The sequence below is a fragment of the Vulpes lagopus genome, chromosome 20 (assembly GCF_018345385.1).
Source record: "Vulpes lagopus strain Blue_001 chromosome 20, ASM1834538v1, whole genome shotgun sequence".
Lineage (NCBI taxonomy): Eukaryota > Metazoa > Chordata > Mammalia > Carnivora > Canidae > Vulpes > Vulpes lagopus.
In genome coordinates this window covers 8,214,563-8,226,970 of record NC_054843.1, presented here as the reverse complement: position 1 = coordinate 8,226,970, position 12,408 = coordinate 8,214,563, and the positions used below count along the sequence as shown (strand labels likewise).

At 46.0% G+C, this 12,408-nt stretch overlaps 1 protein-coding gene across 8 annotated transcripts in view; it reads right to left on the bottom strand.

Moving 5' to 3' along the window:
• HLCS (holocarboxylase synthetase) overlaps positions 1-12,408 on the bottom strand; it is a 221,895-nt gene that overhangs the window by 5,988 nt on the left and 203,499 nt on the right. For all 8 annotated transcript variants that reach the window (XM_041734796.1, XM_041734794.1, XM_041734795.1 and 5 more), the window contains 3 exons: positions 8,230-8,297; positions 6,127-6,287; positions 2,505-2,619 (listed from right to left, as the gene is read on the bottom strand). In XM_041734796.1, coding sequence (XP_041590730.1) covers positions 2,505-2,619; positions 6,127-6,287; positions 8,230-8,297 — 344 coding nt within the window. The remainder of the gene's footprint in view (positions 1-2,504; positions 2,620-6,126; positions 6,288-8,229; positions 8,298-12,408) is intronic.

Genomic DNA, 12,408 nt, shown 5'->3' with positions numbered 1-12,408 from the left:
GGCCACTTGAAAAGGACTTATCGGGGCACCTGGGTGGTGCAGGGGGTTTAGCTTCCGTCTCTTGGTTTCAGCTCAGATGGTGAGATCAAGCCCTATGTGGGGCTGCACAGTCCACACAGAGTCTGCTTAAGATTCTCTCTCTCCCCCTCTGCCACTGCCCATCTCAAATAAATAAATCTAAAAAAAAAAGAAAGAAAGAAAGAAAGAAAGAAAGAAAGAAAGAAAGAAAGAAAGAAAGAAAAGAAAGAAAAGAAAGAAAAGAAAATTAAAAAAAGAAAAGAAAAGAAAAGACAAGACAAGACTTATCTGTTTGGGGCCATCTTCCTTTTCATCACTCCCTTATTATCCTCATTCAAGCTATGAACCCCCCAACCTTGCTGCCAATAGGTTGGGTAAATAAACCAGCTAGATTCGACTCAATTAAACAGAAGCCATGAATGGGGCAAAGCTCCTTGGAGTGACCTCCGAAACAATACCTCATGTGATCTAGCCAAGAACTGTAGCTCTGCACTGAGCCCAATAGAAAGTAAAATCTCTTGTTCCTTTTCCGACTTGAGTAACAAAACACATGCCTGAAAATAAAGAATTTTATTTAAGTCTTAAGGAGTAAACTCTGGATTCAGGGATTTCAAACCTTGGTCATGGCACAACCCTCGGACACATCTTTTAATACTTTATCCTTGGAAGTCTCTGGTGCTACGGTTACGCCACTGGCAAGGGGCCAACCCGTGTTCCGTGGCTCCCTTGCAGGCTCCCGACCCGGGGCTTCAGGAGAGGGAGTTACCAGCAGAGGGGTTTGAACAGGCTGGTCTCTGCTGTTACTTAATACCGCCTCCTCTCCGGGAGAGTCGGAGTCTCAGGAAGCCAAACCTCAGTTTTCAACAGGGCCCTGAATCAACCTCAAAGAGGGCTTCCATGAGAAATGAAATACTGCCAGCAGTGAGACTTGTTTTCAGGGCCTCTGAGAAAAAAAATCCCCAAATACTCGCCTCAGAGAGAATGATGATATTTATAATAACAGTATTCTTTGGTAAATGTTCTGAGCCATTTTCAGTGTGAAGGGAAGGATTGAATGGCCTCAGATTTTTTTTTCCCAAATATACTGGCTATTAAAATACAAAGCAATTTAAATTACACCTGGAAAAAAAAAAACAAGTAACTATAGTAACAGGGAAGAATCAGCAGTTGTTCACTTGTTCATTCATTCAGCTGCACCCACAGTATGGAAGGTAAAGCATTAAATTAAGTGTATATAGTGCTGAAAAATCTCCCTTATGCTCAGAAAATTCAAAGTCCTGGGGAAAACAGCAACGCTGAGTACTGCCAACTTAGGCTATGTTAAAGACATTTTTTTTTAAAAGATTTTATTTATTTATTCATGAGAGACCCAGAGAGAGAGAGAGAGAGGCAGAGACATAGGCAGAGGGAGAAGCAGGCTCCATGCAGGGAGCCTGATTCGGAACTCGATCCTGGGACTCCAGGATCACGCCCTGAGCCAAAGACAGACGCTCAACCACTGAGCCACCCAGGTGCCCCAAGGCTATGTCTTTCCCAGGACCAGAGGGCACCTCTGTTGGGGATCCTAAATCTTTCCCCAAAGACACCTCTTCTCCCCTCATCATCTCCCAAGGCCTTAAGAATTTAATAAAAGCCATGAATTCCTTGGTTCCCTGAAGCCGTCCCTGGACCTCCTTGATCTCTCTGGGCCCTACTTTGGAATATCTGCAATCTAGCCGAACGAACACATTTAAACACGGGATGCAAAGCTTGCAGGATCTGAAGCACTTTGCTCAGAATAATATTCCCAGTTGGTAGCAGAGCTTGGAAACATAAGCTTTGCACTTTTTTGGCCGGTGCTTCCAACACACCATCATGTGTTTGCTGCCCATTACTAATTAATTTCTGAACATTAAGTTCTCCTGGGCATTAGGGAGAAGCTGATGCTTGGATGAGCAGGAGCCTAACAGCTTCTGAAACCGATTCTGAATCCATCTCCTGGCCTGATGTGGATGTGCTGAGCGGAAATGGGATTCTATATCCCACCTTGACCAGCCTGGAGCTGCTTCTGCAGGTCAAAAAGAATTCAACTTTTTCATGGTCTGGGAAAGTCCAATTAAGAATGCAAGACCCCCAGGAGACCAGGAGACCCATCCTTGCAATTCATTTTCTTTTCTTCTTACAAAATGGCATATTAAATGTTTATTTTCACCATTTCTAATTCAACAAGAAGCAGGCGTGTGGAGAGGTGTAATAAAAAAAAAAAAAAAACCTGTTTGATGTGATACCAATTTGGTGGTTTCCATGGCCATAGACAGGAACGCTAAACCCCTGGAAGGGCTTTCAACCAATCTGGCCTGTTTTGCATACATATTGTGCTCTGCAACCCAAGACTCAAAGAAAAAGTAATCCCATATGATAATCCACTCTCCTCAACGTGGCCATGTATAAACCATCTTTATTTTTGCTTTTATGAATCAAAAAATGTGGAAACTTTAAAAACTTACCAATAAGTATATAAAATGTTTCTCCCAAAAGCGTCGAGTTAACCAGAACTCCACCAAGCTTCATGAGGTCACTGTAATAAATATCGTTGGGCCACTTCACTCGTAAGCTGATATCCTAAAGGAAAATCTGCACATGAATCAAGCAATCACAGGACACGGAGGGACCAGGAGAGCTCATCCAGCTACAAGGAAGATGAACGGGAAAGTCTCGGATCTACCGGAACGTTGAGATCTCATCCTCTCTTCTTGCTCTGACAGCTAATCACTTCTTTGGGACAATCCAGTGGTAAAGGACCACTCTGGGGCCAGGAGAGAGACCTACAGAACACATCTGGCGCAAATCCCAGCACTCTCTCCACATCCCTGCATTGTTCATTATCCCATGACAGGCATAGGTCGTTTTACTGTGTTTCACCGACACCGTGTTTCTTAAAAATTGAAGGTTTGTGGCCACCCTGAGTCGAGCAAGTCTACTGGGGCCATTTGTCCACGAACATTTGCTCACTTTATGCCTCTGTGTCACATTTTAGCAATTCTTACATTTCAAACTTTTTCAGTATTTGTTAGGGTGATCAGTGTCCAGTGATTAGAACTCGCTGAAAGCTCAGATGATGGTTAGCATCACCCAGTGATTCATCAGTGGCATACAACACCCAGCGCTTTTAATTAAGGTGTGTACTTTTTTAATTCACCATTTTAATCATTGCACACCTAATAGTACCACAGCATAGTGTGAACTTTTACATGTACCAGGAAACCAAAAACTCCTCTGACTCACATTCTCGTGGGGATTTAGAACCAAACCTGCAACATCTCCAAGGTGTGCCTGTATCAACAGCCACCACCACTGAGTGCCTATCGTGTGTTAGGTGCCGGGGGTAGGGGGACAGGTATACCCTCAGGGAGCTTGTGCTGGAGAGAGAAAGATGCCCTAAATTAACCAATGTCACAAAAGGTGTGTAGAAATGTCTCAAGTTGGGACGCCTGGGTGGCTCGGTGGTTGAGCATCTGCCTTCGGCTCAGGGCATGATCCTGAGGTCCTGGGATCGAGTCCTGCATCAGGTTCCCTTCCTGCTTCTCCCTCTGCCTGTGTCTCTCCTTCTCTCTCTGTGTCTCTCATGAATAAATAAATAAAATCTTTTCTATTTTTTAAAAAAAGAAATGTCTCAAGTAGAATCCTAGAGAGATACAGAGAAGGAACATGGTTCTGCTGAATTATATCTGAAGGCCCCAAAGAACTGCCAACAGTCAACAGAAACAGATTTGTTCTGTGGCTCACTGCCTCTCCATCCTGGAGCAACCCTGGGCAACCAACCCTGCCTGTGCCCTCCCCCCATCACATCACAGTAGAATGGTCCGGGGTGGACACTGCCTCGAGCTGGCCCACCCAGACCCCCACCTCCTGCTGTGACTCCAGCAAGGACACAGAGACTGAGTGAGACCCAATGGGTGCCAGGACTGCCAGGCCGTACCATGGGTGGGTAGAGGATGAAAATCTGGATATATGGGGCTGGAAAAGAAAGACACTTGGCAAAATAAAACCAAAAGGTTGCTGTGGAGCTAATGGCCTCCGGTCCCCCAGGGCTGGCTTGTCCTTCACAGAGGACCAGCCGGGCACGGAGCCCATCTCGGCACTAGTCTGTCTGTTGCTCATACCAAGCCCCCATCTGGGGGGCACTCGCTTCACCTCTGCTTAATGAGGAAGAAACTGAAGCTGAGAGAGCCTGCTTGGCTTGCCTGAGGTTACACTGGAAAGCAGCAGAGCTGGGAGTCAAACCCAGGGCTTTCTCTCAGTTTAACAAGCAAGGAGGCTACAAGGTCAAAATCAAAGCCAAGAAAAAGCTAAACTAATTGAAATTTTAAATTTTATTTTATTATTTTATTTTTTCTTGTTTCCTACTATTTTTTAAATTTTTTTGAAATTTAAATTCAATTAATTAACATTTAGTGTAGTATTAGTTTCAGAGGTAGAATTTAGTGATTTATCAGTTTCATAAACACCCAGTGCTAGTCACATCACATCCCCTCCTTAGTGCCCATCACCCCACCTTCCCTCCTGCATGTCCCCACCCCACGTTCCCTCCTGCAACCCTCAGTTTGTTTCCTTATTTTTTTAAAGAAGATAATAATGCTTCAGAATACTCTGCACGAAATGATTAATATTATTTTTTTGCATGTTTTTCTTAGCATTGTTCTTTTAAAAATTTTTTTAATTTAAATTCAATTTAGTTAACATATGGTCTATTATTAGTTTCAGGAGCAGAATTTAGTGATTCATCAGTGGCATACGACACCCAGCGCTTGAGGGTTGCTGGAGGGGAGGTGGGTGGGAGGATGGGGTAACTGGGTGATGGGCATTAAGGAGGGCACTTGATGTAAATTTTTAATTATTTTCCTAAGACTAATGAACCCGCTGCTAGGGTTAAAAATATTTCCCCCAACGACAGAAGTTTATTTTCTCAACTGCCTTCTGTGAGGCAAAGTGCCTAGCTCAGGGGCTGCAGGCCGCCCTGTGAAGGTGTGTGACAGTCTGATGAGCCCCAGCCCTGCAGACACAGAGAGCAAGGATGCTGAAAAGCCTGGTGATAAAAGTAGTATTTCAGCATGTGTGCTGGGGACTTGACGGGATTGGAGAAATACATACCCCCAGTCCTACGTGCAGTGACCATGAGGACACGACCACAGGGGAGGGGAGGACTGCTTCCCTGTCAAATGCCAAGCAGGCCCCTTTGAAAGCCATGATCTTAGCCTCTTACTTCAGGAATTAATACAATAATTGTGTGCAGCTTGACCAAGAACTGTAGGTGGGAGGGAGGCTGGGGGAGGAACCCCCTCTTTATATCCACGTGAAATTCTTCTAGGAAGGGACGCCTGGGTGGCTCAGCAGTTGAGCATCTGGCTTCGGTTCAGGGCGTGATTCCGGGGTCCCCAGATTGAGTCCCGCATCGGGCTCCCTGCCTGCTTCTCCCTCTGCCTGTGTCTCTGCCTCTCTCTCTGGATCTCTCATGAATAAATAAATAAAATCTTAAAAAAAAAAAAAAAGAAATTCGTCCAGGAAAACTACATCCATCGCCCTCTTCCTTTGTCTTCTTACTACTAACTGACACTGAAGCCTCCAATGGTAACGACGAAGCAGGCACCTGTGTCCCTACAGCGGGAAGCAGACACCTCACGTGAACCTGTACATTTCACCCGGGCAGCCACAGGTGAGGCTGGTCCTGCTGGGCACTGACCATGCTAAATGAAGACAGAGCTGAGAAGGTTGTTTAGGCATAAAACAAGCATTTTCACCAGAAACCCCAACTGGCCTATCCAGCCCAATGTGCTCCAATTAAAGGGGAGGGGGAGAAAAACAAGGAAGACAAAAAAAGAGGCTTGCTCTAAGATGCTTGAGCAATCTAACAACAGCACAGAAAGGGAATTCTGGGAAATAAACCCATCCCAGGCAAGCCCAAGGCCACTCTAAAAGCTGACAGTGCTTTTAAAAGTCCAGAAGGTGCCAGCTTTGCAAAGGGCAGGTGACAACTCTACATGCAGCGGTCATTCGGGCAGAGCCACACACCAGCCCCATCTGAGACGTGCATGCAGGGGTGGGGATGTAAGATGAGGAAACCGCACATACCTGATACTCAGGAATCGACCTTACTGCCTCCACGACGGCCAGGGACATCAGATGCTGGATGAACGGGATCCTCTGTCCCAGCTGGGATCTCAGTGGGATGGAGATGAGCAGGGTGGACAGCGCACATCCCATGGGGCTCAGCCAAGCATTCGCTCCCCGCCCTGGAACACAGGCCCCCATCAGGAAAGCGGCCACCTCATCCCGTGACCAGAGTCGGACGCACATGATGCCAGAGAATGTGCCCAGGACTCAGAGCCACACGTGGAGTCCACCCACACTGTTGAAGATGCTTGGAGATTCTGGGGTTAACTCAGGAACAGAGAAGCTTTGTAAAATCCGATGCTGTGTTGCTGAACAAATTTCTGGTAAGTAGCGGACTGTCCTGCCTCAGTGAGCCTATCATTTATGCTTTGCTGATTCAAAGTCTAACGTGTCTGAACATGACTGTCAGCTTAATTGTCACCATCTGGTAGTACAGGCAAAAACGGAGACAGTGAGGAAACCAGGCTGGGTCTGTCCTGGTCCAGGAGAGGTCCTGGAAGCCACATTCTAGAAGTGACCTGTACTGGGGTGATGGTCCCACAGCCCTGTGAATATATTAAAAACCCCAGAATTGTACACTTTATTTTTTTTTAATTTTTTTAATTTTTTAAAATTTATTTATGATAGTCATACAGAGAGAGAGAGAGAGGCAGAGACACAGGCAGAGGGAGGAGCAGGCTCCATGCACTGGGAGTCCGATGTGGGACTCGATCCCAGGTCTCCAGGATCACGCCCTGGGCCAAAGGCAGGCGCCAAACCGCTGCGCCACCCAGGGATCCCGAATTGTACACTTTAAATATGGAAATGTGACATCCAGTATGTGAATTATATCTCACTGTTACAAGGGGTGAAAAAAAAAAAAAGGAAGCTGACTTTAAAAAGTAATCCCTGATATTATCTCTCTGAGCTACTTTTCCTAAAACAGAAGTTGGGAAAATAAAATGATCCAAATGAGAGATATAATCAAAGTTCTTCTAAGTCCCTTTTTTTTTTTTTTTTTTTTAAACCACCATATTGAGCCCTTCAGCTTTGGATAAAACGAATTTTCTCTTTGAGTTAGGTTCAAAAGACATGTTCAAAGGGAAGAAGTGGAAAACAGTGGATTTCTTATTTCATTGCTCCTTCTGAGCAAGGCGTAGAACCTCTGAGAGTGAAAAGCATATTTGGGGTGGCCTGGCACTGGCGGGGGCGAGGGCCAAGTGCCTCCTGCAGGACCACTGAGCATGGAGTCTGCTTGCATTTGGACCCCAGGTGGATTCCGGGAGGACGCAGGCTCTCGATTCCAAGGGTCAGCAGGTGGCGGAAGCTCTGAGCAGCCCCTGGCTTCTCGGTGGTCACTTTATGAGTGGACACTGACCGCTGGTCAAGTGCCCGCTGCCTGGAAATTCCAGGGCAGCTGGGGTGGGGGCTGGCAGATGAGAGGCCTCTCCACGTGGCACTGAACAGGGGCACAGAGGGCACCTCCCAAAGAACCTTCGGGCAAATAAATGTCTCTATAACACAGTAATGATTCACACACTGCAATGCTTAGAATGTGTCAGAAAGAATTTACAAGATGTAGGTGACAGAATGTTAACACCATCCCCAGCGAGGGGGCACCTCGGTGGCTCAGTGGTTGAGCGTCTGCCTTCAGCTCAGGGTGTGATCCTGGGGTCCTGGGATCGAGCCCCACATTGGGCTCTCCGCAGGGAGCCTGTTCTCCCTCTGCCTGTGTCTCTCATGAATGAGCACCGGGTGTTATTCTGTATGTTGGCAAATTGAACACCAATAAAAAATAAATTTATTATTTAAAAAATAAAATAAAATCTTAAGTTAAAAAAAAAAAAAACTATTCCCAGCGAATGTCCAGTGATTAATAACCATCTCCATTTGAGTCCTACCAAGATTCCGCCTTCTGATCAATCTCCCTCCCTCTTCCTCCGTTTTAGGGGGTGTGAAAGCAAGCGCTTCTAACCCGAGTCTTCTCCGTGATCAGTACACACCATCAGTGGCCAATCGGGCCACAAGAGTCACAGATTCTAGAAAACACAACAACAGCAACGAAAACAAAAGATGACTGACCTTTGCCCTGGGTTTGGCGGACTGCGATGGCAATTAACCCCATTTCCTGCGGGATCTCAAACATCAACCTGCAAATGGTGGGAAAGACTGGTCAGCCAGAACCGGGACATGACAGCAGAGCCTGCAGCCCAGACGAAAGGAGGACCTGTTTGTGCTCACTTGCGGGTGTGCGTGAGTGACAAAGGGCTATCCTCCAGGGGTGGGGGCAGATACTGACCCCATTCCCAGCCTCTGGAGTGATAACAAAGGAGAAAACACCATTGAATCAAGAAAGACCGGGGTAGGGGGAAGCAGGGGTCCCTGCCTGGGCTGTTAGCTCATTTAAGATGCTGTTAGAGGGGATGGATCCCTGGGTGGCTCAGCGGTTGAGCGCCTGCCTTCGGCCTGGAGTGTGATCCTGGAGACCCAGGATCAAGTCCCGTCAGGCTCCCCACAGGGAGTCTGTTTCTCCCTCTGCCTGTGTCTCTGCTGCTCTCTGTCTCTCATGAATAAATAAATAAAATCTTAAAAAAAAAAAAAATAAGGGCAGCCTTGTGGCTCAGTGGTTTAGCACCGCCTTTAGCCCAGGGTGTGATCCTGGAGACCTGGGATTGAGTCCCACGTTGGGCTCCCTGCATGGAGCCTGCTCCTCCCTCTGCCTGTGTTTTTGCCTCTCTCTCTCTCTCTCTCTCTTTCTGTGTGTCTCTAATAAATAAATAAAATCTTAAAAAAAAAAAAAAAAAGGGCAGCCCCAGTGGCTTAGCAGTTTAGCGCCGTCTTCAGCCCAGGGCGTGATCCGGGAGACCTGGGATCGAATCCCACAACGGGCTCCCTGCATGGAGCCTGCTTCTCCCTCTGCCTGTGTCTCTGTCTCGGTCTCTGTCTCTCTCTCTCTCTCCTGTGTGTCTCTAATAAATAAAAAAAATCTTAAAAAAAAAAAAAAGACGCTGTTCGATTCCATTTCTTTGGAATATCCGATCAAGAAGTCCCGTCTTTCCTTCCGATGTGGCGTCCCTTCTCCGGGTGACAACTGGCAGCTCCTGACATTTGTTTCTACTTACGGTGCGTTTCTGTCCAAACACTGGTACATAATCATAACAGAAGTTTCTGATTATTCAGAAAGCCAATATGGTGGCAGTAAAGCCGTTTAAAAGATACACCATCCCCTGAGAACTAATTATGTTTTAACTATAGTAAATAAATCTACACCTTCTGAGAAGTCCGGAGAACCTTGGATCATTTTAGACTCGAGTTCTGCTTTTAAAATGCTCTCATTTAAAAGAACGCAAACTTCCCTTTGGGGATAGGTAGAAAAGTGCCTTATATCTCCACCAAATGAGTCAACATTAACCTTTTTTTTTTTTTCCAGAAAAGGAAAAGGGAAAAAAAAAAAATCCCTCACACTGAGAATTTCCTCCCAGCTACTTTCTACATTTTTTAACTCCGTGTTAGGAAGGCTTTCCACTGCGTTCCCAGAAGCTGCTGACCAGGTTCTGAGCGGGCATGGTTCATGGTAGGATTTATTAAAGAAAGCCAAAAAAATCAGGTTTGCCCACTGTCGGTGCAGCTGCTGGTGCTCTTGGAAATGCTTCTGGGGGACCGGTGCTGGAGATGCTATTTGCATGGTGCTTCCAGTAACAGTTTCCAGGGTCCCACAGCAGCCCCTGTGTCAAGGAGAAAGGGCCCTCAAGACCACATGTTCTGGGGGCTCTTTATCTGCTTTTGGGGCTTAGGGGAGGGGGTGGGGGTTCTACAAATGGTAAGAGAAGAAACACACTTAAGAGCAGAGAGAAGCAACAGTGTCTCCCTGTACATCGCTGGCCAGCAGAGTTTGGCACCGGTGCATGCAGACCCTGGTGACAAGGAGCCCAGAGGACCCCCCTCACTTGCTAAGAAGAGCCTGGCCACATCAGGCAGGGGCCAGTGGGTCCGACAGGCACAGGGCATTCCCAGCAAGCAGGCCGCCCCGCCGTCTGTGTGCCAAGCCCACTTCCATCTTACATGAAGCACAGTTCCAGAAGTATTTCTCTTGGACACCATGAATAACCCATTGAGACCGACTGTTCCTATACACCGTGGGGCTCCCAGAATAAAGCGTCCTTTTCTTGGGTTGGACCAGAGGAACACAGAGAAGGAATCTTTGTCCACGCGGGGAGGGAACACTATCTTCTCGGAGCCTCGAGCTCTCTGGAAAGTTCCAGCAACCCCTTACCTGGGCTCCTAGGGCTGCGGTGGCAGCTAACAAACTTTTCCAAGGGAGTGGGCAGGGGGATGATGTGGCCTTTTGTGAGCAGCTTGCAAAAGCCCTCTCAACGGCAGGCGATCTAGGATGTTCTTTAAATAAACATGTAGACAGTAGACGGTCGAGTCTATAGCCAGTGAGGGTGATGGTGGAATTGGGCGAGGGGGTGGGGGAGGTAGAGAAACCAAACACAGACTTCTAGAACAAAGAGAAATGATTAAGGGAACATATGCACTCAACTGTTGGAGGTTTGGCAGCAGTTAACAGGGCATATTGATGAGAAGACGGGAGTTTGTGCAGCTGAAGGCCAAGAGGAAATTTCTGCAAGGAGGGGACAGAGAGGGAGGGAGGTAATGCTCACTTTGAGACAACGAGGGGCCGCCAGATTTATTTGTGCTATCTGAGATAAGTCTGGGGACCAAACCACATGGCTCATGGTCAACAAAGAATCATTTATGAACTTCACGAATTCCGCATTTCTGAAAATGAAGTCGCCGGAGTTTGCTCGAGCAGAAAGGAGACACCGTAAATGCCTTTCCATCCTGAGCTGATGATGTTCTCACAAAAGGAAACAGAAAAAAGAAAAAGAAAAAAAATTGGGGGAGCACTGGGTGGTTCAGCGGTTGAGCGTCTGCCTTGGGCTCAGGGCGTGATCCCGGGGTCCTGGGATGGAGTCCTGCATCGGGCTCCCCACAGGGAGCCTGTTTCTCCCTCTACCTGTGTCTCTGCCTCTCTGTGTCTCTCAGGAATAAATAAAAATCTAAAAAAAGGGGGGGGGGCTTAATCATCAGGTCCCTACTGCTGTAGATTTTCTTTCCTCGTTTGCAAAGGCTGTGGAATGAAAGGTTTCTATGAATGGCAGCTCAGCGCAGGCCCTCGAGTTTGCCGACGGGGCATGCAGGAAAAGTGCTCTGTTTGCTACTCTCCTCTGCTCCTCTGGAACATCCAGACCCCAAAGGGTCGCTTTGCAAATGTGACCACTTTGGTTCCTGTGGACATCACAGCACCTAGGGGGAGCCCTGCCAGTGGGAACATCCTGGATTTCACTAGGTGGTTGGAATAAAGCTTCCAGGATTAAGACTAAGCTAGAAGCCAGGCCGGTATGACCCTGTGTGAAAATTCTGAATGAACAGAAACTTAAATTCAGACCCAGTCAATCCATTTGGGGGATTCAAACCTACAGCAAGAGTCCACACTCACCACCGTGCTATAAAAGTTAAAATGTGGGAGTAACATTCAGTGTTCGATAGGAGAACGCGGAGTACATTGAGGTATGTGAAGCCAAAGGGATAATTCACGGTCATTAAAAACAAGAGTGATGAAGAGTGTGGGAAGCAATGCTTGTGACACTCTACTAAATTTAAAAAGCCATATATAAAAACTACATATACGTTTATTCCACCTACGAAAAATTCATAGAAAATGGAGGGATTGAAATTTACTTAGGCTTTATTTATTAGGTCTTATTAGGATGATTTTTTTTCTTTATTTTAAAACTTTTCCTTAAGATTAAGTGGTTATCCTTAAAAATTATTCTGAAAAATTCTGGTTAAAAAAAAAAGCATAGTTTTTATGTTTAGATATAATATTGGTAATTAATTCTTCATAAATATTTCAAAGAAAAGAATGAAAAGACCTGCTTTAAAATTAAATAAGACAATAAGTGTTACCTACAGCACCTATCATATTAGGAGCAAAAGTTTGTTTCATAGTATTAATGAAGAGAAATTCTTTCTTTTTTTTTTTTTTTTACAAAGAGAAATTCTTAAAACTAGTCTGTTTATATGCAATCAGAGCCTTAAAAATTTTATACCTTCTGACCCTATGACCATCCTTCAAGGAATGCATCCTAAGGAGTATTCAGGGAAATGAAATAATTCAGGGGCACAGTGGTTCATCACAGCCTTATAATGTGAAAAATCAGAAACAATACAAAAAAATCATAGCGTCCCTGCATG